The 27,913-nt window shown below is 47.4% G+C and overlaps 6 protein-coding genes across 6 annotated transcripts; all 6 read left to right on the forward strand.

Annotated features, from left to right (window-relative positions):
• Positions 1–4,491: 4,491 nt before the first annotated feature.
• H6S33_006576 (uncharacterized protein) lies at positions 4,492–5,475 on the forward strand (the record flags this gene model as incomplete). Its single annotated transcript, XM_044837941.1, has 1 exon — positions 4,492–5,475. A coding segment is annotated over one exon (984 nt), but the record flags the coding sequence as incomplete, so codon positions are not given.
• Positions 5,476–5,654: 179 nt separating this feature from the next.
• On the forward strand, positions 5,655–6,990 carry H6S33_006577 (uncharacterized protein; the record flags this gene model as incomplete). The annotated part of the gene is made up of 1 exon (XM_044837942.1): positions 5,655–6,990. A coding segment is annotated over one exon (1,336 nt), but the record flags the coding sequence as incomplete, so codon positions are not given.
• Positions 6,991–12,183: 5,193 nt separating this feature from the next.
• H6S33_006578 (uncharacterized protein) lies at positions 12,184–12,434 on the forward strand (the record flags this gene model as incomplete). The annotated part of the gene is made up of 2 exons (XM_044837943.1): positions 12,184–12,272; positions 12,317–12,434. Coding segments are annotated over 2 exons (207 nt in total), but the record flags the coding sequence as incomplete, so codon positions are not given.
• A 6,628-nt stretch (positions 12,435–19,062) lies between these two features.
• On the forward strand, positions 19,063–20,151 carry H6S33_006579 (uncharacterized protein; the record flags this gene model as incomplete). The annotated part of the gene is made up of 4 exons (XM_044837944.1): positions 19,063–19,300; positions 19,395–19,481; positions 19,565–20,020; positions 20,135–20,151. The coding sequence occupies 4 exons, from the start codon at positions 19,063–19,065 to the stop codon at positions 20,149–20,151; spliced, it is 798 nt and encodes a 265-aa protein (XP_044690106.1).
• Positions 20,152–25,987: 5,836 nt separating this feature from the next.
• H6S33_006580 (uncharacterized protein) lies at positions 25,988–26,606 on the forward strand (the record flags this gene model as incomplete). Its single annotated transcript, XM_044837946.1, has 4 exons — positions 25,988–26,134; positions 26,316–26,344; positions 26,428–26,488; positions 26,583–26,606. 4 exons carry the CDS (start codon positions 25,988–25,990, stop codon positions 26,604–26,606), a joined length of 261 nt encoding a protein of 86 aa, XP_044690107.1.
• Positions 26,607–26,992: 386 nt separating this feature from the next.
• On the forward strand, positions 26,993–27,913 carry H6S33_006581 (uncharacterized protein; the record flags this gene model as incomplete). The annotated part of the gene is made up of 2 exons (XM_044837947.1): positions 26,993–27,655; positions 27,719–27,913. 2 exons carry the CDS (start codon positions 26,993–26,995, stop codon positions 27,911–27,913), a joined length of 858 nt encoding a protein of 285 aa, XP_044690108.1.

Below are 27,913 nucleotides of genomic sequence, written 5' to 3' on the forward strand. Positions count from 1 at the left end.
TCTCTCATGCTTCGATTTCGTTATACAATTTCGGCCAGGAAAACAAGGAACGAAACCAGATGCATTGACTAGGAGGTCAGGTGATCTACCTAAAGAGGGGTATGAACGGTTGACACATCAGAGTCCAGTGATTTTGAAGCGAAAAAATTTGGATACAAAGCTAAGTTTGTTCGCGGGTTCTTTGTCAAATAAATCCACTGAAGGAGCGTCCACTGTAGAGGAGTTATTTTCAAAAGCTTACCAAGTTGATAGTTTTTCAAACAAGATCCTCACTATGCTTCGGCATGGTGTTCGCCACTCGAACAAAATTTCGTTTGCTGAATGCACGGAGTATAACAACGTTCGGCTACTTTATCGAGATGCACTATATGTATCAGAGGACAATGACCTTCGGCTAAGGCTCCTAAAAGAACACCATTACAAACTATCGGCAGGTCATCCAGGCAGAGCAAAGACATTAGAACTTCTAAATCGAGAATATTATTGGCCACAGATGCGAAGATATGTCGATCAATATGTTAGGAATTGCAATGTGTGCGCCCGTAGTAAGGCGCTTCGAAATGCACCTTATGGAGTACTTCGCCCGATGCCAATACCTGATGGACCGTGAGCGGATGTATCAATGGATTTTGTTACCGATCTCCCTGAGAGCGACGGATATAATTCAATTTTAGTTGTGGTGGATAGATTAACCAAAATGCGACATCTAATACCAACGACTAAAGAGGCAGATTCAAGGGAAGTAGCGAGGCTATGCATCGATAATGTTTGGAAGCTACATAGACTACTTAATACCATTGTATCTGATCGAGGAACACAGTTTGTTGCGGAGTTTTGGAAGTCGCTTTATGATCGGTTGGAAATATCGTCGAGATTCTCTACCGCATTTCATCCTCAGACAGATGGACAAATGGAAAGAATCAGTGTCGTAATGAAACAATACCTTCGAAGCTATGTATCTTATCAACAGGACGATTGGGCTCGATTGTTATCAATGGCCGAGTTTGCGACAAATAATCATGTTTCGGAAACAACAAAAGTCTCTCCTTTTTATGCCAATTCGGGAAGAAATCCAAGGATGACTTTTGGTCCTTTGGAACATTCTCGAATAACGGTAGAGGATCAAGCTAATCGTATTGTAAAAGAAATAAAGGATGTAGTGGATTTTCTAAGAGAAGAGATGTTTCGGGCGCAAAGGATACAAGAAGAGTCAGCTAATAGGAATCGGACTCCAGCTCCTCGTTACTATTTAGGAGATAAAGTTTCCTATCGACACATCATATTCTAACAAAGTGGCCTTCTATGAAATTCGACTGGAAACGTATTGGACCTTATAGCGTTAAGCGAATCGTCAATCCCTATGCTTACAAGTTGGCACTTCCCCGCTCAATGAAAATTCATCTAGTATTTCATGTTTCGTTATTGTCACCCGAAGCAAATGATCCTTTACCAGGACAACAACAATTACCACCAACTCCGGTTGAAATCGAAGGGGAGGAAGAATGAGAAGTTGAAGATATTTTGGATTCGAGGAAACGAAGAGGAAGGCTTGAGTATTTAGTACGATATGTAGGATATGATGAAGCCTCCTGGCAACCACTATCGGAGCTTGAACATTCACCTGATATCGTCAAACAATTCCACGAGTGTTATCCAGGGAAGCCCAAGCCTACCAGGAGGTAGGCATTAGAGGGGGGCGTGGTCTGTAACGGCAACTATGCATTTCGGTTAGTGATAAATTGGGATACGAAGGGGAAGTATTGTGTAGTGGGATTATGATTTGTAATGGGGGTTTCTGTTATGTTCTTTTAGTTTCTGTTATGCGGAGGTATTAGTCATCATTGAATTAGGGTCGGATATATAAGGGGGCGTTGCTTTATGTTTTTATCTGTTTTCTTTCTTTCCTTCTTTCTTTACGCAACCCCTGCATTCTACTTGCTCGCTAAAGCTCGCAAAGAACTCCCTGATAATCAACCTCGCTTTAAAAACACTTTATTTTACTCCTCTCGGTTTACCCTGGTATACCATACCAGGCTGAGCCACTTCGTCCCCGATCGTACGGTCGCGTTTGCTGTTCTAAGCGAAAGAAACATACGAAAACTGGCTTCTAGCGAAGAATTCTCCAGCCTTGACCTCCCGAAAGGAAGGAAAAGAAACTTATCCGAAACCTCACTCTACGCCGCCAGAAGAACTGGACATTCAGTCATGTCGCAGCAAGCTTCGCTCCAGTCCTTTTTTACCCAGTCTTCCCAGCAAGGGACAGTCCCCCCGCAGAATACGAATACTCAGGTTCCCGACCCAACCCCATCCGGAGCACAGGAACAGGAGTTTTCCTCGACCTTTGCAACAGAATCTGACTATAACGACCCCTACCAGCCGACCATCGACTATCTCTACCCGAGTACTGTCCCCCAGGATACTCACACCCAGACGGACCTGAACTATATTACCTGGGCCATCAGACATGCCACCAGCCGGATCTGCCCACCCTCCGACAGGATTGAAATCCTCGAAGAGCAAACGACTACACTCCGGAGAACAGTGGATACACTGAAACATCAAATCGAGGCCCAGACAAACATGATCACCAACATGCATTCGGCGATCCACGCCCTCCTCAGTAAACAACCACAACCGCAGCAACCGCAACAACAGCAGCAACAACAACAACAGCAGCAACACCAACAACCACAACAACCGCAACAAAGAAAGAGAGCGGCCCCTCCAGCGGTTCCCCAAACAACCCCCCAAGCAGCGCCACAGGCAGCTCCTCAGGCCCCCCCACCCGCACACCCCCAACAAGCCCCACCTCGTGGATGGAAGGCAGGCACCTGGGCCACCGTGGCCTCGGCACCCGGTCCCGCCCAAGGAAACTTCCAGGTCATCGAGAGGAGAAAGAAATCCGCAAAGCCAAAAGCGGACCCCCTCTTCAAACCAGAGTACACCAAAATCAACAGGGAGATCATTGTTGAAACTACTGCCCCATCCGACGTTAACCCCTCCGAGATCAGGACCCTTGTCAATGCAAGAATCCAAGACGAGTCCTGCCATTTCATCTCGGCAAGAAGAACACCCAAGGACAACTTCATCTTGGAAACAAAATTCGTCACCCCTGCAACAAAGGCAATGGAATATGCCAAAGAAATTGAGGAGGCCCTCCTCACCCTACAGGTACCGGTCGCCGTCATCCGCGCAAACTCCAAATGGTCAAAGTTTCTCCTCCATGGAATCCCCACAACGGTTGGGGAGGGCATTGAGGCGGGACAATTGGTAGCATCAGAAATCAGAAGCAACTATGGAGAGAACTTCCAACTTGCCCAGGTTCCCCGCTGGATCTCCAGGGCAGAAACTCGAATGGAGAAAACCCACTCATCAATGGTCATCGCGCTCCCAGGACAAATTACAATGGAAACACTAGGAGTTAAATTCCTATCCCTCTTCAACCGAAGCTGCTACATCGAGGCCTTCCTCCCAACCTTCCCGGATGCCCAGTGTGCGAAATGCCTCGAATACGGCCACCGCCAGGAGAAATGTAAGAACAATGGGAAATGCGGCCACTGCGCCGGAGATCACCTCACCAGTTTCCACCCATGCAATCAATGCCAGGGAGGATACAGATGCACCCACACCCCAATCAGATGCCTGAACTGCAAGGGAATCCATAAGGCCTCCGACCCAGCATGCCCTGAAAGAGTTAAACGCCGATTCCTCAATAAAGGAAAGGAAAATGCCCCACCCGCCCAAGACCCACCCGCCGCACCCGCCCAAGAGCTACTTCCAATAATCCAAGTACCAGCCACCGTCCGGTCGGAGCCACACCCGTTCCCGAAGACGACCAACACATGACGAATAATGCATAGGCCTCGAACAACCGCGCTCGCACACCAACTTAACTGTGCACGGAGCGAACTAATCACCAAGGCGGCGGTGGAAGAAGCGGAAACAGACTCGAGCATTTATTTCGTACTATTACAAGAACCATGGACCTCAACAGAGGGATATCCACCAGAATCAAATCTCTTTTACCTTTTTACAGCCAGCAACATCAATACGAAATGCGCAATATACGTCCGCAAACATGCCAACCTTAAACCAAAACACCACTATACACATGATAACTTCATAGTATCGATTACGGTAGAACTCCAGACCAAGAAAACCCAAATCCTAAACATATACTCCCCAGGCCGAGGTGGCCCCTTCGCTCAAATAGCAAGTACAATCCAAACCCTTGATAACTGTCTAGTAATGGGAGACTTCAACTGCCACCATCAAATGTGGTACGGAGTAAATTCACATGAATACAGAAACAATATTCGAGCAGACCGCGTCAACGGCGCACGGTTAAAACGATGGATAACCCGGCAGAAACTGACCCTCCTGAACGAACCAGGCGTCTTTACGCATTTCCCCAGAGACAGAGGGAAAAGGTCCACAACCATTGACCTTGCATTTGTAAAAGGCCCAACACTTGACCACAACCTACGATAGAGCACTGAACCCTACGGAGCGGGCTCAGACCACGGGAGAACCTCCGTTCACTTACACTTGGAAAAACCACCTTTGGTACCAAGACGAATGTGGCGACAAACAGACTGGAAGCTATTGGAGAACCACATGTCAAACATTTCCATCCCTGCAGAGGCATGGGAAACCAAGGAACATACGGAACAAACTGTCGATTTCTTCTTAGAACTGGTCAGGTCAACAGTCAGCATAGTAACACCACTCTCGAAGGAGGGGGTAAGAGCCAACTCCTGTTGGTCAGATGAAATGAAACAAATGAAGGCAAGGGTAAATGCAGCAGAAAGGAAGGCGAGAAACACAAGGAAACCCAATCACGTGGAGGAACACCGGAAGGCTTGCAGAGAATGGACAGTCATGATCCGGAAGGCAAAAGCGGACCAGCGGGAAAAGACGATGAACGAGGCGAAAGGTAGTGAAGTCTGGAGAATCCTAAATGCAGGAAGGAGACGAGACACAATCATACCAACCATACAAGGTGAAGAAACGTTCACGGGGAAGTGTCAAGCTCTAAGAGCCCAACTTTTCCCCTCGAAACGGACGTCCCCCGACCATCCCCCCTTAAACATCAGACCCCCCTCTTTTGACCTTAGCAACACCTTCGACATAGTCACCCCTGAAGAACTTAACAAAGCAATCGACTCCTGTCCAGCGCACTCGGCGACCGGCCCGGATGGCATCCCTTATACCTTTATTAAAGCAATAGTCAGGGCAAACACAACTCTAATTCAAGACATGTTCTCCACCATGCTCCAGCACGGGGTACACCCAGCGGAATGGAAAATAGCAAAGTGTATCCCGATCCCGAAACCCGGTAAAGCAAACTATCATGAAGCGAAAGCCTACCGGCCCATTTCCCTTCTACAATGTTTCAGCAAAATCCTGGAGAAGATAGTGGCCCAAAGACTCTTCACCGCTGGAGAAATCCTGGGCACACTCTCAGTAAACTAATTCGGAGGAAGACCAACCATCTCGGCAATTGACGTCCTCCTGAAAACCTTAACACCAATACAACAAAACCTACTACTGAAAACAGTACCGGAATCGCCCGGCGAGACAGACCAGCGATCCTAACCAACGACATCCAAGGAGCATTTAATTGTGTCGACCACCTACTCCTCGCGGAAATCATGCACCAACAAAAATTCCCCACCTATCTGACAGAATGGTGCAATGAATTCAACACCGGCAGAAAACTACAGTTCCAATTTAACCATGAGCTAGAAGAACCACAGCCCTATGATTCTGGAGTGCCGCAAGGTAGCCCCATGTCCCCGGTATTATTTATGATCTATGCCGAAGTAATCCTGGACCTAACCAGCAGCCCAAAAGAGATGGACACAACTTACATTGATGACGATGCGCTGGTGCAAATATCCAAAACACCAAGCTTCACAATCAAGAGAATGGACGAACGAATGAGAGGAAGACTAAGTAAAGCCGAGCCACTCCAAATTAAATACGACCCAGATAAATCCGACTTGATCTTCTTCCGGCCCACCACATCATCCACACAACAACCACGACTTCCAGTCAAAGTTAACAACATCGACATATACCCCAAAGAGAGGCTGAAATACGTAGGAGTCTGGATAGATCCGACCCTCTTCTTCCGGCCCCATGTCGAAGCAGCGATCGCAAAAGGCCTGAAAGCCCTCCACCAAATCCGAAACACTGCCCGCCTGCCAGGTATAACAGTCAAGACAGTTCATCACCTAATAACACAAGGCTTCCTTCCAAGTCTGCTCTACGGATCCGAGGCTTGGTGGACTGGCGCAGACCACATTATAAGATCCCTCGAACCACTATATAATGAAGCGGCCCGGGTCATCACCGGCCTACCACGATGGACCAAGAGAGCTAAACTCCTCCGAGAAGCAGGCCTACCCCCCTTAGAATACCTTCTGACATACCGCTCAAGAAAGTACGGAACCAGATTACTCTGTACTAATGCAACCCACTCCAACAATGAATCCCTGATCGAGATCCTCTCATACAGAGAAACAAACATCAAAGGAAGAGGCCTACACCGAATCGCCTCCCTCTTACTCCCATACCAAACCCCCGGAAATATGAGAGACAAGTGGAACCAAAACAAACTATTACGCGACCAACTGTTAGAAGAATGGAACACACAACCAATACCTAACTACCACCATCGGGGGGAATTTCGCCCCCCCCCCAAGATTGCAAAACTCACCCTTACAGAAGCAAAGAAGGTATTTCGAATCCGATGTCAAACCACCCGGATCGACAAACATGCAGCACACACAGACCCCGAACCATGCCAGTGTGGGATGGAAAACTCAGCGAAATATACACTTATGGAATGCCCAGCGTGGGCTCGAATCCGTGCCTCCCTGATAGAGAAAATCCCCGGAGCGATGACCTGGGAAAATTGGATGTTCACAAACCTGAAAACGGACCTTATCTACAATTTGCAAAAAAATCTCAACTCTCGAAATGGTACGAGTCGGTGGAGGCGGACGCGGACCTGGAAGAGGGGATGGAAGAAAATGATTAGAGGCGGGATTAGGAAGGATAGTTTCCTTTTACCTTTTATTTCTTGTTTCGTTCTTTTTTGATGGATCCAGCGCCCGAGTTCGCTGAGATATGTTATTTCTCCTTGTTGTTGGGTTTTTCCGGTTACGGTCTGCTCTTGAATTTCCTTACCGTTGTTCGTGTTCGTTTTATTTCTTGTTTTGTTCGTTGTTTTCTTTCCTTTGTTTTGTTCGGTTTTGTTCGGTTTCGTTTAGGCGGTTGGTTTGGCGTGCGATAAGTCTTGTACTTCAAAGCAATATAAGATTCTTCTTCTTCTTCTTCTGTATTTTATTTCACGAATGTTATTCTTGTTCTATGCTACGTCATAGAGTTCAGTTTGATTGTCAGATAAAACAGAGCCGCCCCATAGTCCATAGTTACGAATATCTTCTACCACGTTCTTGCCTCGGTTGTATTCCTTGGCATCATAGTTCCTTGCCCATAGACCCACGTTATAGTTCACCCCGATCTACTAGACCTGAAAACAAAACCGCGTACCTCCAACAATCTGGACTGAACTCCGGACTCTGCCAAATACTAACCTAGTAGCCCCATCGGACACTAAAGGGATCTTCTCGAGTAACTGAGGAGCAACCCTAACTGATTCCAACTTCTTTCCTGACTTTGGTTGCGTACTCTCTGAACCATACATAAATGAGAATCAAGAACCAGCAACAGGCGCAGCAACAGGCCCAGCAACAGACCCACTTGCAGCAGTCTCCATTACCTCTTCAGCATCGTCCACTGCTTCTCAACACGTACCAGTGATGCACCAGAAGTTCTTGTACAGATGACTTTACTTAGGATTAGTGCTACCCCACTACTACCCGCTAGTGCTCCCAAAAGAATATTGCCCGGAAGATCATAATCTCAGGTCAAGTTCTCACTCAGTCCAAGTCTAGTGCAGTCCACTCAATAGGCCCAGCAGCAATAGGCCCAGCAATAGGCCTAGCAATAGGTCGCTCAATAGGCCCAGTAGCCTCTACTACTCCCTCACTAGCATCCATCAATGCTCCACTGAACGCTCTTGTACCGAAAACTCCTACATTCAAGCCCTGATGCCCCTCTCAATTATTTTCTAGTGCAAGTCTGTCCGAACTAATAAACCACCCCTCACTAGTTCAAAAGAGATATATTGGACCCAAGCCATCGCAGATTGTCCAAGAGACATGCCCAAGTCCAAGGGCATTCATGATGACTCAAGGAAGCAAAGCTAAGATGAGTTTTGGTTTACACAACCTACGTAAAGTATATACCAGCATCCACAACAGTCTAAAGGCGGAAATGCAAAACGTAGGTTGGGTCAATAACAATAAGTTCAGATTGGCTGCATTTAATGCCCTATGCCTTTAATTAATGAGCCTGCCCTCCCTCAATGGTTTTGTGCCAATTTGAACTGGGATTGACTCCGATACCCGTAGAGTACTAGTGAGTACTCTACAGTGGCTCATTGTGGATGTTGATATGAAGGATAAGGTATTAAGGGGATAGGGAGACCATCAGTTCAAAGAGGCTGCCAGTGATAGTGATTATGATGATGACCGCGGTAGTCAGGCAGCTAGAAGATGCTCTCGTAAAAGGAAAGAGCGTGCAATACCCTCAGAACTCGTGCAACCTTCCATAATGGTTACTGTAGATGACCTCAATACTCTAGGGGCATTCTTTATCCTTGTCCACCAATTACATAAAACTGAAATGATACCTTGAATGAACCTTCCTTCATCGGACTTTTGACCAAGGTAACTTTCCCCGAGTTATGCAACTTGATTCTGAAGCACACCGCATCCGCTAGAGCAGTTAGGACTATTTGGGGGGCAATTGAGAACGTCTCCCCGGTAGTTGTTCCTCCTGTTCGGCCGGTGGAGGTACACATTATGGATTCAGAGTAGCTTAAAGGTTGGTTGAAGAACAGTAATGCTAGGCCTTGGAGGATATTGGCAGTATTTCACAAAGTAGTCTCAGGTGCTAACCTGGGTGGTGCGGAATCACCCCCATCAAACCCGGCTTTCCTGCATATTGAGGAAGATAATTATAGCATGATCGATATTCCTACAGGGGATTCGGATTCCGAGGAGGGAAAGCACCAGATAAATGCCAAAGAACTGAGGGTATATATACCTAGAACTGATGCCAGTAATCAAAAGCTAATTCAGACTCTTGTTAGGCTTCACGATAGATAGCAGGATGCTATCGATGGTTTAGACCCCAAATACCTTAAAAAGTATTTTTTGGTGTCGTGGTTGCTGACCCAAATTTCTTACAGAAGATGATCTGGACACCTACCGGGATAGTATTCAAGAGAGTTGCTATCGCACTCACTGCTGCTGGTGCTGGAGGTGATGGAGGTGATGGAGGTGATGGAGGTGGAGGTGGAAGTAGTGGTGGTGGTGGTCTAGGACCTCCTCCTCCTCTGGGTAGAGCTGGTGGTGGAAGACCAGCTGGGGGTGGTGGTGGTGGAGGTGGTGGGCCAGCTGGAGGCGGTAGCGATAGTGGTAGTAGTGATGATGACGGGCATTATTAGTACCTTTTGGTATAATCTCTAACTTCCCTTCCTGCGCAATTGTCACTAACCTTTTAATAGTTGTTAGGATTACTCTCTGAACATTCGCCATAGTTGCTGAAGTGTGGTACGATTTGGTGTTTTGGATTTCCCTTTGTATATCAATGGTTGGGTTATATCGGATAAGATTAGATTACATTACATTCGATTTGATTAGTCCAGGTGGTAATTGCATTGCTTTTATTTCCAAGTTGAATCAAACTCCTAGATTGCTCTCAAAGCATTCGGTACTGCTTCAGAAAGTGCAGTAAAATGAGTAATGATAAATGATGTGGTTGAGTGCAGAAATAACGGTAACACCGGATGATCTCTGCCATATGAAGATTAGCGGGGCAAATTTTCTCGCCAAGATTTTTTCTTAATTGAAGATATCGCGAGTGCTTCTAGAGCACTGCGGATATTCCTACCAGTCATCAGAATGGTTCCCACCAAGCACTACTCCCGTACAGCACCTATTGCACCAAAGCATCCACGACTTCCAATATGACGTAAAGAAGATGGAAAGATTGATGAGTCTGAGATATATTACCGACCATTCACTCCACTGCCAGCCCGCACTTGGAGTAGTCAATCAACTACCAACTCTCAACTAACTCGGAAAGGTCTTCTCTGTGCTTCCAAAATCCCCACTGGAAAGTGCAGTCCTCGGAGGGTAGAATTTCATCTCCCTGAGGATTATACTGACAATTTTGAAGCGCAAGAGGAGCCTAAGTCAATTGAGGAACCTGAGATGGAAGAAATAGTTGATACTAACCATTCAGACTATGATGATACTCCGGAGAACAACCACGAGAGCTCTGAAGAGGATGAGAATGAACTGGAGGATGAACCTCAAGCCCCCCTCTATCTTCCACCCAGAGGTCTCGGACCGTCGGAAAGAAACCTCATACAGTTCAACCAATCACTGCTAGAGCACTGAGCAATGCTCGGATGAAACCAACTGGAGCAGTAGCGGATATCATTGCTTCTTCCGACACCTCGGTACCTGTGGTACAGGTTCGACTCTATCTCGCTCATTGATGCTTTTTAACATGTAAGCATTAATGGCTAACGATTCAGAGGGGAACTCGACGGAGCACAAAAGTAATACGTAAACAAGGGAGAGCAGGACCGACTTCAGCACCTAGCCAGGATGCATTTCAGGTAGCACTCCCAGCATCTCAGATAGCACCGTCAATACCTTCACAGTCTGGGCCCTCTACACCTGTTTCTCCTCATGAGTATACCACTTCTAGCCGCCATATCGATTATTCCTCGATGCACTCTCGATATGGGGAGTCGTCCCCTACTTACTGGCCATATCGTTCTTTACTGCTTAGCGAGGTAATTGGCGAGCATTCTGTGAGCAGTTGTCAGATTCCTTCAAGCCAACTTCACGGTCAAGGTCGGTCACAAAGAGGCCACGAAATCAAGTACCTTCCCTCATCTAGGGAGGAGGACGAGAGTGCTCCGATGCCGGAAAGCGATGGTATTTTGCTTCCGGGAAGCAAGGTTAGTATTTCGGGGGATACTCACAACATCTTTGAGAACACTGGCAACATTGTTTCGAGCCAATTGACCCAGAGGTCTGTGGTCCTTAACTCTAGGAGTGGAAATGTACTGTCAGTTCAGGCTCACAGGATTGAGAAGGAGTGTAACGTGTTAATCGGGGAGCATACTGTTCACCATGAGCCCTTTCCACCTGCAGCAAGACTTGCGATACTGGTAGTGAGCATGTGGGCAACTACAATTCGCCGAGTGGGGTACAGAGTATACCTTGATAAAGTCATTATTAAACAGGTGAGTGCCCCAAAGGGATTATGAGTGCTCTGGAAGAATAATTGAGAACGATAGGTCAGAAGTCTGCACTCCCGTGTTCGTTCCCACTTGATGCACGAGGTGAAAGGGTGCCTGGTAGGCTCTACAATATATGGGCTTGGAAATCTTGTGGGCCCCGATACAAGGGCGGCTCAAGTAGAATATCTTTTGAGAAGTGATCGTTTCTTGAGCTCCCAAGACCATTACGAGGTATGGTAAATGCCGAGAGAGTACTCGGGATAGCAGCCGACAGATTCTAGACCTACCGACTGTACTTCTCGGCTCCGGAAATTATCGATATATTGTATTTTAAATACTTCGATGAGGTAAGAATGCGAGGGGTTATGTATCCGGAATTTCTAGAGTGGATAGCTCCTACCCTTATTTACCTGATATTGACGGCGATCTGGCATGGCATTTGGGTGTAGTCAATAGGGAGTTGCTCGAGGCATAATAATTTTTAGTCGCAGAATGAAAGTTTTGTGAATAGGTATGGCCCGATGCCCTCATTGATATGGTGAGTGCCTTGGGAGCATTTGCGGATGCTCCTAGTACTATACGGAATTGCCGAGCTGACATTCAAACTCCAGTAGAAATGTTTAACAGGATGAGCAACACTTGGAAGGAGAGAATTAAACAGAACCGGGACGCAACTTTGGAGGTAATCAAAGATAACCTTCGAGAAAAGGTATGATACTTCTAGATGCTGGTAATGCGAGTGGTATTCTAAATACTAACCCTGATAGATATGAGATAGAAAGGGGGAAACTATTGAGGTGATACTAGAGGAAGGTTTTAGCGAAGACGATAAAGCACTGGCTGCGGATCTTGCCGCATTCCAAGATGCTCAGTGAACACCCACGAATCCTTCAGTAGGTTGGTTGATTTCGACAGCGCCGAGAACGAAGTGATTAATGCCCAAGTTCACGGCATTGACACCGAAAAGGATGGAGAGGAGGAAGAAGAGGAGCCAGAATTACCTGTAGTGGAGGGTTACGAAATGGGTAGGTAGCAAGATGTGTGAGGGCTAAAGGAGATAGTGGGGGATTTGTTCTTTTCCGTATATTGTATTAGGGTTAGTTAGGGTGTTAAATAGCATATTGTTTTAGTATTAGGCAGAGAATCACGGTGATGAATACACCAATTCTAAAAGTGTAATAGCGATTGCCCTGGAGGCAGTAGAGATCATTGTGTGGGTGGTTTTTGGGAATCTCATGGGGGAATTATGAATATCAGAGGCCGGTAAGGCGGAGAGGTGTATGCTTGAAGAGAATGAGGCGCCGAAATATAGGAATCGGTACGTCGGGTGTGAGTCAGGTTTCACAGCACCGATTCGGCAACGTCAGGAGGGGTCAGGGTAATTATTCTATTCCAGGGCCCACTGGAGCAGTCGGGAGTACTCCAGGAGCAGTCAGGATATACCAGCGAGCAACTGGCATTCTCTGGCAACTGGACTGACGTACGGGTTGAGCCGAATACGAGAATCAGATGTCAGGGCACATTGGGCAGACTAGTGTGAGCTGTACTGGACAACCATGTGCCAGAACATGTCAGGAGTGCTTGCCGTATCTCTGGAGAGGTAGTTTACCTACTGAGCACCTTTAGCACCCTGAGCGCCTCGGGCATCTGATAAAGTCTGCAGGTTTGCTGATGTACTTCGGCATGAGCAAGAGTTTTATACCATTGATTCAGCCAATTATGCTAATTCCGAAGAAAGTGTAAATTTACTCCCAGTGGAATACCTACAGAATCTCAATCTTGCATCACTCCCACCCTTCAAGCTTTAGTTCAAGATAGATGCATCCATTATCCTACTCAGAAATCTTTACCTAAAAGAATGATTGTGTAATAGTACTCAAATAACTGTTACAAGTATGGAGAGATAGTGTATTGAGATTCGAATACTAGTACACACTGCTATGAACATGGATAAAGGTATAGACTATAGTTGCCAAGGAACACAACTTGAGTGAGGATGTGAATGTAGACTATGGTCAAAGTAATATACTGTAAGCTCCCTTTGTATATCATACTAGAGAACTATGGCTATGAATTATGGACTGTAGAAATACATGAGAGGCGAACCCGTATCTGGATATGGTATCTGAATTGGTGTAATATGGTATGAGAATAGTATTGTAAGCTAACAATACCAAGAGAATGAAGAAAGTTGTATAAAGAAGAGAGAGAGAAACAGAACATCAACGAAAGCCAGAACCCCTTGATATATCCAATAACCACGGTCCGAATCTGACTCATACCCTCATATAACAGAAATCCATAGGACCCAAAGGAAACCCATATCACTAATCCTAACCTCGTTGCCAAGTACTTCCTCTTTACGCCCTAACACAATATCTGCCCTAATGTCAATATGCCGTTACAAATACTGAGTGGTGAATTTGATGGGGTGGTAAACATAATACCCCACATTAAACTCTCTACAACTTAAGGAGAACTGCCTTTTATTCTTATACGCAAGCAACTACCTGTTCACTTATTATTTGCAATGACCGTCAATAAAGCGCAATCGCAGTCTTTGGATTTTGTAGGGGTGAGTTTGCGCGAGCCAGCATTTACGCAATAACAATTGTATATCGCACTATCTAGGATAATAGATGTTGAGGGTTTGAAGGTGTTGCAGATTGTAAAGCGCGGGGTGTTAACTAATAATGTGGTGTATCCTGATGTGTTGTTGTGATTCCCATTTGTATTTTAGTTCTATTAGCCTGTACATTAAAGATGTGTTTATACTCAATGAACAGTAAGTTACAATTTACAATTGTCCATTATGCGAATGTAATTCCAACTCGCAATATGCCAGCAGCCCTTACATACAACAAAACTATCAAAGTCCTTACACTCCGCAATACCGCAAAAGTCGTTATGAGCTGCATTCAGCTCACAATCATCATGAATCGCAGTACGCTCACCTTCGTTAGTAACCATATTACGAGTACCGTTGTTGCAAACTGCAATACAACTACGGTGACCTACGGCCCTTACACACTGCAATGCACCACAGTACACTCACTATAATTGCACCGGTATCATTAGTAAACAATCATAAGCTGATATATGCCTCGAGAGGTTCAGGAGACACTCTCAATAGACCTTGTAGACTCATGGGAGACTTTGGACATATATGATAGTTTGCGGATAGTTGCGTGCCTTATTACGTCTACCATGCTTGTGAACTATAATATATCTACGGTCTTTATACACTTTAATGCGTCATATTAAACTCACCGTTATTATACGCCTCATTATATCCACCGTGTCAGTGGTTAAGTACTGCAATACTTCTATATTGCTTACACGCCGCAATAGGTGCACCATTATTTCACCCTGCCTTATGCCCACTATAGCAGTGGTTATGCACTACAGTATCCCCCATATTGATTGCATACTGTAATACGCGCACCGACATTACACGGTACTTTACGCCTATCAATGTACCACGATACTGGTGGTTATGCAGTGTAATACTCTTAAATTGCTTTCGCACTGCAGTATTTGCACCATCATTCAGGTTGGACTCCGATTTACGCATATACTCTATACGCGCTGCATTACACTTAGGGTAATTAGAGCACAAAATGGTAAATGTAGGTATGTGAGGCATCAGTGGAGTAAATGTTAGAGTAAACAGCGTAAATTCTAGAGTAAAGAGTGTCCTTAGTTTTGGTGAAGTGCAAGCGATTTATATGAATTTTCCCTATTTCCTCTTCAATTTTACAAAACTCCTAATCTAATAATTTCATAAGAGACCCAATCCTAGCTCAACACCTAGCCATATCTATACACTAGCTCTTTATACCTCTTGCACTCTTCCTTGTAATCCTACTATAACCCTTAAAGTCCTCCTCAATAGTTACACCTCTTGCTCTCCAATTTACGCCTAGAGCAGGGTGAAAAGTACACTTTGTACACTTATTTCCAAAGTGGCAGTTGGTGCAACTACCCTGGAAAAACCCATCTACAGTTACACAGTGAGAAAATTGCCCATTACCACCTGTACATAAATTACACTCTTCAACCTCAGGGTAATCCTTATATAAACCTAAAATAGCCTCAACATTAATCCCTCTCTGGGGGTTAATCTCTCTCTCATACCTCAAAAAAACCTGGTTAATAAGCTCAATAGCTAATAACCTTGTACTATTAATGGTGTTTAAAAACTATTTTTAACTAACTCTTCCATAACCTCAAATGAATAACGGATACCGGACTCGGAGCGTCAAGGTCGCCAAGGTCACCAAAGTCGTCAAGCTCACAGTCTGACTCGTCAGGCTTAACATTTTGCTTGGTGCGGCGCTGGGGCTTGGTGGAGCGCTGGGGCTAGATGGGTTGCTTACCAAGCAACTTGGTAGATGTCTCGGTAGGAGGCTCGGCATGGACCGGAGGCTCAACAATTAAGAGCTCAGGAGAGACAGGTGCAGCAGGTGCAGCAGGTACTTTAGAGGAGGTAGTGGAGGTAAATATTTCTTTAGGATAGGTAGGGAGGTAAGAACTGTTTAATGATGGGTGCAAATGAAGTGAAAAAATGATCTATTTATTTCGCTCTTACAGCTCTATTCACTGTGGGCATTCACAAAATACAGTCACTTACATTAAGGGCAAACCCAAAGAACTCGAAGACAGACTACGGCGAACTATGGCACACCGAACTCCCAGCATGACGATCCAGCGCTGCACTGAACTCCCAGCATGATGAACACCCTACCAGCACTTAGCAGTGAAATCAGCACCCTTCGCAGTTGCGAGGTGGCCCACTACTATTGTCATCTGTACTACTATCACTATGTTGCTAGGTAGATATTCGGTGGCACTATTCTCGTCGTACTGGGGAGTTAAACTAACTAGGGGTCCCAGATTTATTTTTATTTTTGCTGCTTTGTTACAGTCAACTGCAAAAGTCTTGATTTTCCTTTTTCGGCTTCCGCCAACATTTTTTAAAAAGGTCGAAAATTTACGAAAATTATATCATACCCTTAAAGGTTAGTTTAAGCCAAATCTTTCATATTTAAGAGATTATTGAAATACTAATACATAAATAGGGCTCACATTATCATAACGAGTCTCCTTCCTATGGCTCTGCCTGATCACGAAGTACACAGTTTAGAAGAACTCTTTACTTAATCCTCAACCATCGCATATAAAATAACATTTCATCTCATAGGAGACGACACGAGTTGGTTGCCTGTTGAGGACCGCATTGAGCACAACACTGAAGTTATATCCGACTGCCGCATATAATTTACTCTCAAAATAGTCTAAGAGAAGATTAGATCACTTTAAACCACAACACCTCCCATTTGACACTTTCTCAAAAGGAAAGTTGATATATTTCGCGCGGTCTTGGAATTTCATTGCGAAATTCGGCGAGACAGCCCTTAGACTACATGCGAGGCACAGAATCAAGCGCGCGGAAAGGCAAATTATTCAAAGGAAATACTCCGTTTTTCATAAGTTTCTACTTATTTCTCACTTTTATAAGCTACTATCCCTTTCTTTGTTATTGCTTTGTGCGAGGTGGAGGAAGTGGTTGGGAAGTTCGGGATAGTGCGATATTGTCATAGACTGCGGTCTGCATACAATTAATGAATTAAACCAAAAAAAAAAAAAATATTTGCGAAATGCGGCGGATCTTTTCAAAATTAAGCAGTACCAGATAAACCGGAAAAAAAAAATCAAAACTTTTGCAGAGCTAATCACTATAATTATCGAAGAGAATTTAAATTTAGTATCGCCAAAAGCATGAGTTTGCTCCATTTACAAAACGTGTAAACTTAAACTATAAAGTGAATCAATAGATCTACTTATGTATTTATCTATTTGCTTCCCCGTACTAATTTGATTCATTCACAGATTGGAGACCGTTACTTTCACAAATACATTTACAATGATTCATTTCCTACCTCAAAACTAACGAGAAAATTCGATTCATTTACTGACACATTATAAAACCGATAGAGTCACCGCGATAAATATTTAGTCAAAAATGGTCAAGTTCTAGCTGGCATTGGCCAGTCAACAACACGACCGGCCAGTGAGGTAATAGGCATATTAGCCAAATTCGTAACTCGACGGAATAAATACATTAGGCTCTGTTCGGACCGACATGGTATTCAACACTGTAAGTGCCCGGATGGAGTTGAGATATTGCACGTTGGGTACTATAGAGGCATGAAGATACTAGAAACGGGAAATAAATACCTCCAGAGCTATTTGTTAAGATGATGGTATTTATAAGATGTTCGTAGTATTAAAACCAATAATTTGAGCCATCCGAACACTGAAATTCTACACTGACTTACACAACTTCCTGCTCGGGGTGAATACCATGGTATTGAGGCTATTGAGCATGCTATCGCAGTAATTTGTCTCAGCGGACTATCACACAAGACGTCAAAGTTGCCTTCTACAACGAGTATGAGGGAAGATTAGGGGGCATTTTCGAGACAAATGTTCAGATGGGGGATTTCCAACGTACTGTGTGATCGTTCACTGAGGCGAATACCCCTAATGCCGGAGAAAGAGAAGGTCGCGGGTAGATGAATTGTACAAAGTTGCCTACCTAGGTCTAATTAGCTCCCAACGAAATCAAAGATTATTCAGGCAAAAGCATCACAGCCGGGGACCATATGATTTTCCAGCGTAGTCTTCGGCGGTCATTCAGCTTGGCACATATAAGCCCCGAAGTCAATCCCTTTTATGTCTTAACTTAGAGAGGGGGGCGAAGGGGATCCCGGATAGTGCCGAAGGCAATTCCAGTATCGAGCACCCCATGCATGATTGTTGGAAAGAAGTTGATATATATCTTCAATCCGTAATTATAATCCAAGTATTCGCAAAGTAGGCTTCATGATCAAAGAAGAACAGAAACATTCGGGGCCTAGCCAGCCTGCTGGCAACCAGTTGGTAGTCTAGGTTGGATTGACCGAATCTGATCTGGTTTAGTTGAAGGTGATATCGTTGCAATGGAAAAAGCAGAGTCGGGGCGGCTTTTTTATTTCAGTCGATTTGTTGACTTTGGGTGACAAATCTACTGGACAGGATATGTTGCGGAACACTCTGAATAAGTCAATATTTCACGAATAAGTCATTCCTCACCAAAATTTAACAAGTCGACCCCGTTGCTAAACGGGCCTTATCTGTTCTTTATTCGTCGTGAAGAATAGAGAACGTACTAATCCCAACAGTCGGCCAACAATATCCGCCCGAGAAGGGCTTTATATATATAGTGTTCCAGTGTTCTATTGTATTACGCTCTACATACGTCAGTATGGATCCTACATAGAGTAGGAGAAGGAGTTGGTGCATGATGCCAACTAGAAGAGAAAAGAAGAGGTGACTTATACATGTAATTATCGGCGGAAATGGCTGGGAGTTGATGGTGTAACCCACGGAGGTATTACATATATTTATGTACATGTAAATGAGGCACTACACGACCTCATGATCACATCATCTCATAAACGATATATATATATATATCATGTATATATATAGAGAGATATGGACTTTAGGTATACGAAAATTTTCAAGTTCGACCAGCCTCATTATTAAACTTCCAACGGATCCATAATATATCGCTTTCTAACCAGTCTTTCGCCTGTGCTATAAGACATCAAATCATGGGACGTATCACCTACACTCCTGGAGATCCGGAGTGGACTGTACCGAAGGATGTTGAAATCCAACTGAGGGGGCGGTGGAGCGGGATACCGTTGCTTTGCGACATGGACATAATATTCAACTTATCCCGACACTCAGATGTTGAGCTCCAACTAGACGCGTCGCTGATTGGAGGTTTCAACCCAACGGTAGCATATGATATTAGTTGTATGGCAATGATGGAAGACGTAGCTGGAGGTGTGTTGAAAATAGGCTTATTTCCGCCTTTCTTACTTCACTTGATCGATTGACGTACTCGGGCCAAATCTAATCACCTGGATAACTAATATAGTCATCATCGATGGAGAACTCTGTGTCGACGATAAGCCCTTCTGGACCCACAAGATCAAGGATCGTGGGGTATACGAAATCGCGTATAGTATGTCTCTTTCGCTTGTCCACCGGCCGTCGTGAGATTTCTTTCCTTAATTCTAGGTATGACTAATACTCCATATCACGCAGTCCGAAGGCCCCCCTGGCGGAATCCATTGCTCTGGATCCTCGACTCTTACCGAGGAACGCCCCTGGTCCAGGAGAAGGACATCCCGGAGCCAAACCCATACTGGGAGACCAGTGCCGCCTGCGTGCGCCTCAAGAGGCGAGGCCTGGTTACCGCCGGAAGCGATGATCAGGAGACCGACAATATGAGAAGAGGGGTTAATTCCTCCTCATGGACTCGTGTTTCATCTGATTTTATTCTACAGGCTGAAATGGAGGGGAGGTGGAGGGATGTGAGGAGGTGGACGAGGTACAATCCGGTGCCTGTTAAGGGCGGGCCGATAAGTACGGAACGTCGATTGAGAAAGGTGATTTGGGTAGTAGGCTTGGTAGAACTTTTTATGGTGACGTTCATCTTGGGTAAATGTTTATTTTGGACGCTGATGTGGTTCTTAACCTCTGTCCGACTAATATACGAGAGTACGCTCGAGTGGTATGAGACTCTTATATTAATATTATCGGCTACCCGATCGTGGGCTTTTCGCATTGCAAGGGCAGTTAAAGATAAATATCTCTAACTTCCATTCACCATAGCAGTCATGATCTCATGATCAGGTTGCGACTACAGGCTTGTTTTATAATTTACTCGGTGATGCGCGTTCGGGATCGAGCTCAGCTTGTCAGTAGCCAGATCTAGATATATAGATACATGTAGCTAGATAGTTAATTATCCCATCAATAATAACAACCGTTTTGTTGTGTACCGAATTAATTATCATGTTTACGCAACTGACAACCACATGCACACGTTAAAAGCATTATCATTATGGGATATAACTATATTGCACTCCTCCTGTATTATCTTGATTCAGATATTTATCTTCTTAAGATTATTTTCCTCCTGGTTGTGTTGCCAAAGATTTGATGCTGGATGGCCCGAATCCGCTAGCCTACGGTCGATGGGGATAATTCACTTGACTTCGAGGTCCGGTTGCGTCTAGTCTCGTACCCAGCCCGTTACTTAAGTACTTGCAGCAAGCTGCCCCAGTACGGACGAGCCTAGGTTGCGTCTAGCTCGCCTTTAGTGTGGTCCACGAGGCCTCGACGCTCAAGCTCGGCCTGGGACCTGCCTCGAGGAGCTCAAGGCACGGGGGTCAACGAGGCGAGCATGGTCGAGGCAAATCATTTTGCTCGCCTCGAGCTACTCGAGGTTTATGTAATCATGTATTAGTGGCATATATTCAGTGGGATTGGGGTTGGTGTTTCTAATAGGGATATTGGAATTACTCCCTACATTTTCATGCCAGTATTCTAATAAAATATGATTTTGACGAATCTAAATTTAAATCTAGGGATTATCTAACTCGAGGCATCACCTATTTCTCACGAGCAAGCAAAGGCATGAACCACACGAGGCAGAGGCGCCTCGAGGCACTTGTCTCTGCCTGCCTCGAGCAGCCTCGTGGACCACACTACTCACCTTACTTCTGTCGCGGGCTCGAGCAAAATCAAGTACTTTTACTGCGAACAGAGGAACTTGCCTTGATTGATCCCCGCGCCCCCGTATCGCGGTGCGCTCCCCTTTTAGCCAGTGGAGTCAACTTTGTGACTTTATCATACCACCCTTGATATATTTCGAGATCTCTGTCAATGTCAGTATGGTCTTAATTCTGAAGTTGTTTTTGGAATTTTCTGCACCATGGACAATTAACTACCGCAACAGCCCTGCTCAACCGCCGATTTAAAGGATTACGATTCATGACTCGTTTGATTTATTCACTTGTTCAGTTTCTGCTTTCCTTTCCCGGGACTTGACAGTTGACTGATTCATCCGCCTGATAGCAAGATGAAGTATCTTATATCGTGGGTGTTTCCCTGGATTATCCCCAAGAGCTCGGAATCATTTGTACCCATAATATATGAAGCCACAAATAGCCTCCAAACACAAGCTCGCCCCTTAACGCATAACCCCCCGGAGGTAGAAGCTATACAAAGCAATGCAACATTGCACGGCGCGTGCTCCGGGTTTCATAGGATATCACTCGGTCTCTTCGTCATGAATAGTCACTCGGCCTTTGACGAAACTCCACGTATTCCTCCGAGCTTGCTATATAAACACCAGAAATATCTAAAAACTGTGAGGCATGAGCTTATTAGTATCTATGCTAGTACGGTCTTGTTGGTGGAGCAAGGCGCAGCAGGCCTAGGCCCTTCTACGGCGGAGAGAGCAGGATATGCCGGCAAAGTTTGAGAGCGTTTAGAATCTATGCGGATGGATCCATCGCTAGCGCAGTACCGCGCGCTCTTATATTCCACTCTATGCCTGCCGAGTAGTGTAGGGTTTCTATACCTGAAAAAGACAGAGGTTTGGGTAAGGATGGAGTATAGGTTCATGGACTATCACTCGGTCATTATGACTCTGGCCGACATGGGGTAACTGTTTTATCTCGCCTTAGCTATTAGTATAGAGAAAACAACACATGTAAGAGGGAGTAGAGTGGAGCACTGCTTGCATGTTGTTATGCTGGTATAATGTCGCTTTGTACTTAGGGAGGCAGGGGAGGCGGGGGAGGGGAGCGATACAGAGGGCATTCCCCTACGCTACAGCTCCCTTCCGAGGTCTGATCTGCGTTCTCTGGTTCTCTTCATTTCCTGTGTCTGTCTATCATCGGATCTTGTCTCGGTGATGGAAGTTGGGAAAAGCGTCGAGCTGGTTACAGCGGTGGGCCCTAGTTCTGGGCTTAATCTTGCCATAAAGGGCCTGGCCTTGGCGAGATCTAAAGACATATACCCGACCTTCACCCAGTGAACTCGATGGTGGGGCCAATTCGGGCTATTTAGAAGGGACTCATCAGTTAACCATCACTAGTGCACTCCGGCCAGCACTACATAAAAGAATGAATTTACAGTGAATCGTTAATCGATTAATTAGCCAGTATATATATGGGCCAAAGCTACAGATACCACTCCACTCCCGGACATCAACTACGGGATACGAGCTACGGCTTGAGGTTGCCGTATTCCTTAAACCACCCGTCTTTCGACCCAACCTCACTCGTCAATATCGACGGCGTTGGTGCCGGAAATCTCTGGATCGAGGGTCGAGTTTGGGTCATGGAACATCACTCGTATTCAAGACACCTGAAATATTGGAAGCGCAGAGTTATCAAGGTTTTAGATAATTATTGTATAAGACGTACAGCGAAATTAACAACAAATCTACCCTCCGCCTTTAGTGACAAATACCCAGCACCAAACCCAGCGCCACCAGCTAGCTAGAAATCCATTCTGACGATCGAGGATCACGAGCTCACCACATCAACCACATCACACGGCCGCACCTCCGCCGCGAAAACCCAAACGGAGGTAATGACGTATCGGCCGATACAAATCCCACAGCTCCGTGTACACCGCGCAGCTGAGAAGACCACCTTCCAACCTATACGTACATCCTACATATACACCCTTATCCCTCACCCCTTGCATGCCCCTTACCTCCTGCGCAGCCCGGCGCCATCCCCGGATCCTCCTCGTCGCCGCGTGCGGCCCTTACCTCGCTGCGGCACGTCACGGGACGCGTCCTTATCTTGCATGCAAGAAACTCTTTGTTTTGCATGTGCTACATACCTCCGCCACTGGGCTACGAGGAGGAATCATGTGTTCTCACTCGTTCATTTGGCATCGGACGGTTTGTAGCTGCATGCGGCGAACCAGGTGGGCAAACAATGGAGGTGGGACGGGGGAGCCGTCATGTAGGTGCCCGCCGTCGGGTGGCTATAGATGGCAGCGGGAGCGCTGTATGCCCTCGCCCGCGCCGGCGGCGGATGGATGGTGGATGGTACGGTGCTCTAGAGTGCTTAAGATGTACTACTACGGGCGGACGGGTTCGTACACGGTCTGGGCTGGCGAACCACAGTCCAGAGCGCAAACCCGGGCGCGCACACACACGGCTCTTACTAGTATAGTAAATATATACGCATGGCTAGACACAGCAGTGATCTTCCGTCCCTGATCTCCCGGTAGATATATATATCCAAGATAGATATGCGCAGATTGTGTCCACCGTTCTGACAACCGGCTAGCGTGCGCCGTCAATCAGCACGCTCTGTTCCAGCCCTGTTTCGAACCCGGCTGGCCAATGATCTCACCTCCACCCCAGGAGATCGCGGGAAACACACACAGGCAAATAAGGGCCCAAATATAACCACGGGCGGGTATTATCATGATATAGCAGTGATATACTAGTACCCATCCAGAGTAGTAGAGTAACCTCAGACCTGCATAGGCAGCGTCGGATCAGCCATGAAACACTGCTGAACAAACACCTCAGACCGATGATCGCCGCAGCAAGCAAGCACACATGCAACTCAACTGGGAAGGAGAGGGTTTAGTAAACAAATCATTGCAACAGCTGGCGACGTGTCAAACAAAGCCCACACAGCACGGGAAACGAACGAAAACCCAAACCCTGGGGTGAGCGATGGATCGCTCACACGGGAGGTAACTAACGAAGGGGGTGCGGATGGATGGATGGATGGATGGATGGATGGATGGATGGATGCGGACGAGCAAGATCTTGCGCGCACGGGGCGGCTGGCTGCGGATCGGGAGGTCAGTCAGGACGGTGCTCGGTCGGCCAGCCGGCGCGGGGACGGGGTTGGTGTGGAGTGGCGATATCGATAGTGGGCGGTGGGCACGGTTGCGGGTCCCGAGGGGAAAAGGGAGAGGCAGAGGGAGAGGGATCGTCAATGGCAGTTGGGAGAGAGGGAGAGGGAGAGTGCGCGTGGGCTCAGTTTCACTGCCGAGACATGTGTTTGCATGCAGACAGAAACAGGCAGACGGGTTGGCGATTTGGAACTGCATCACGGGGAAGGGAAGTGATGCATACACAGTACATGTCGGTACGCAGCTAGAAGGGAGAAACCCTAACCCAGGAATCAAGCTTTTCCGCGAATGGGGGTGTCACATGGCCTGTCTCTCTTGTGCTCTAGTTTGGCATGTCTTGTGTGCCTGCCTGGAGACTGAAGAGGAGGGTTGTGGTGGAGATACATGCACCTACATCGAGGTGTTTGTGGCTGTGGTGGATCAGAGGGACGGTGGTAGGGACAGTCTGCATACAGGGCAGGCAGACAGGCACAGACAGACAGGGACACGGGGATAGTTGCACCTCAACAGAAATTGGTGTTTCTCTTGCTATCTCGAACTATCTCGACACTACATTCTACTCTCGGCTTGCTTGCAGGGCTGGAGGAGGATCGAAGAGGTGCAGAGGTGCAGAGGTGCAGAGGTGCAGAGGTGGAGAAGAGGCCTGTCTAATCCCTGCCCTACCCCAATCTCCACCACTTAGCTCGCTCTCGTCTCCGCGCTCTCTCCCCTCACTCTCTGCCTCCACCCCACCTCCCCTGCGAGTGGTCCCTGCGTCCCACCCCGGTCGGTCCGTCAGCCAGAGCGCGATTCATCCCGGCGTCCGTCTGAGCTGGGGGTGTGTGTGTTTGTCAGTCTGCCTGGAGACTCTCTGTGCTCTGAGTGGGCTCTTTACCGAGCGGTGAGCTTTTCGCCTATGTGCCCCCCACACTCAACGTCAACCGAGGGAGGGAGGGAGGGAGGGAGGGGCGATTGCGCGGAGAGAGCATTTGCCGCCAGGGAGGACAGAGAGTGTGGCCATGGTGGGATTGGGTGGGAGTGATAGACTTCAGGTGAAGACGATGATGGATAACAGACAGACAGACAGACAGACGGTGCAGTGTAGACACACAGACAGGCAGGGTTGGTGTCGTGCTTTGTGCACCGAGTGTCCTGGGAGTTTTCAAAGCTTGCATGTTAGGTTGCACAGGTTACACGCACACAAACCCGACCAGACACCACACGCAAGCTGCACTCGCACACCCTGACCGTTGCATGACATCACGCATTGGCTGGCGATCCCTTTCCCCCTCTGCTCAATGTTACCCCCCCCCCCCCCCCTTTCCCCTCTTGCTCAATTGACCTCACCCCCTCACGTCCAGAAGGAAACCTCTGCCCCGTAGTGTCGAATCAAGATCTTCACCTGTTTGGGGTGCGCTCTACATACCTATCGATCAATGATTTGAATTCCCCGCTCCCTCCTCCTCTGGTTCGAGCTCTCCCTTCTTTTCCCTCAGCCGATAGTGACGTTCTTCACCACCACCCCTCCAACCCAATGCTCGTCCATCCATCCCCCCTTTGGGCCTTTGGGAGCCGTGTAGGCGACCATCAAACCCGTATCCATCTGTAGCAGGCTCCATGGAGGGGTCTATCTGTCTGGCCGTGGTCTGTTTACGCCTCCACGTATCGGTGCAAGATCTGTCTCTCGCTTGCACATACCTGCATCCCGTTCCATGGGCCGCGAATAAACTGCTCGAGCGGCAAGCTTGACTGGGTGCCTCTTCCCCACCAATCACCGTGGCCCGCCCTGTTCAATTGCAGGCCATGGATGATGGGAGTGCCTCGTGGGGGAGTGGGAAAGGCTGGAGGAGGAGGAGAGCAGCCACCACCACCACCACCACACCAGCACCACCACTACTCTACATCGATCCAGCCGTGCGGCGCGGGCACTGGCAGCGGTGTAAACCCAAGGTCGGCGTCCCTCCTTTGGGGAGGGAGGGAGAGGGGGTTTTTCCTTGCTGTGCTGAGGATCCCCTCCACCGCCACCACTCACAGCTCTGATCCTGGTTGCCTTCTTTTCCTTCTTGCGCTTGTTGGTTTTTCCGACCTTGGCGTTAATCTTATTTATTCCCCGACGAACCCCCCGGCCTAGCTTGCTTGGTCCGTGTGCTGTGCAGTAGGGTGTGTGTGTTTCTTCTTCTTGACAAGCAGCCAAAAAAAGTACTACTATAGTCTTGGGTGGAGATATAACTTACACATCACAGGCTGGTTGTCTGCACCGTCCGCGTGGTTATCGCTTCCGCGCTAGAGTCAAACTTTTCGTTCGTTTGTTTCCAACCCCCACCACTACCCACCACCACCTCCCCCAAACCAGCGGCAGGAAGGCTGACTGGATGATCGCTGGCTGTGAACCCCACAGTTAAAACACATACAAACAGCTTAGTCTACCCTCAGTCTATCCCGGGAAAAGAAACAAGAAAATCTCCACACGGCTAGCCTGTCGCTCCTCGTCTATCTGGCACCACGAACACCAAGTCTAGGCCCCGCGATATATTATAAATAGACAGAGACCACCCCCGCATCCTGTCGAGGGGACTTTGCATGGGACAACTGCTTCACTGCACGGACGCAATACTTGATAGACCGCCTTGCCTCCTTCTGCTTCTGCTACAGCCTGATCTCCGTTGCATCATCATAGAGGCCCTTTTACCATCACCATAATCATCAGAATCATCATCCTCAGACCTCACGATACAGCTTGGATATTTATCAGCATCTTCAACATCATACCACTGCCACTTATCATTCGACAGACACCCATGTTCCGCCATGTCCCGCAATAATTCCGTCTCAACAACTGAAACCTCAAGCAGCGGCTACACCTACCCCTCCCCCCTCTACCCCCTCTCCACCACCTCAACGTCTTCCACCCAGACTTCGATTTCTTCCACAACGTCCCAAGAAAACCGCGTCATTTCCGACTTTAATCCCACCCTCCTGCTCTACATCCCCTCCCACGGGGGTCTGCGCGCCCGCAAGGCCAGCGCCGAGCTCACCATCCATGACGTAACCACGCATCTGCCGGGTTACAACCAGCACACAAACTCGATCCCCGACACCGTCACAATGGCGCAGATCAAGAGCGTTGTTGCTGCGCGCCGCTGGGAGTCCAGCGACTCCAAGGTGCCCCCCACGCTCGTGTCGCGCCGCAACGGAAGCCTTTCATCGCGCAGCAAAGTGCTGGCACCCGGAGGCATTGAGGCCGCAGAGTGGAAGGTGCCGTGGGATGTGATGAAGCCCGCGAACATCACGCTCAAGGGCAATGAGGACCGGCGGGTCGAGGTGTGGTGCGGGCGCGAGGATCGCAGGGCGCAGGTGTGGTCCGTGGGCAGGGAGAGGTTCGTGTGGCGCTGGCTGGAGAGCGGGGAGCTGGTGCTCGAGAAGGAGAGCGAGGAGATGGGAAGCCATCAGATTGGCGCATTCCTGTTTGCGGTAGGTTTTTCTGTTCTGATTCGTGGGTTTTGGTTGTGGACGAGTGCTGATCGTCTGTTGTAGCATCACTCGAAGAGTTCGTCGTTTGGCCCGCTCATGACCACCGGCGGTACGCTGATCCTGGATGAGCGCGGATTGTCGCGGACGATCGCGGTCACGAGCATGCTGATCCTCCTCAAGCGGGAGAGACAGCGGCGTAGCATTGGCGGGCGAACGTTCAGGGCCGAAACGCCAAAGGGTCGGCGTGAGAGCGTCTAA

The sequence above is a fragment of the Morchella sextelata genome (assembly GCF_020137385.1).
Source record: "Morchella sextelata strain SCLS chromosome Unknown scls_20, whole genome shotgun sequence".
Taxonomy (NCBI): domain Eukaryota; kingdom Fungi; phylum Ascomycota; class Pezizomycetes; order Pezizales; family Morchellaceae; genus Morchella; species Morchella sextelata.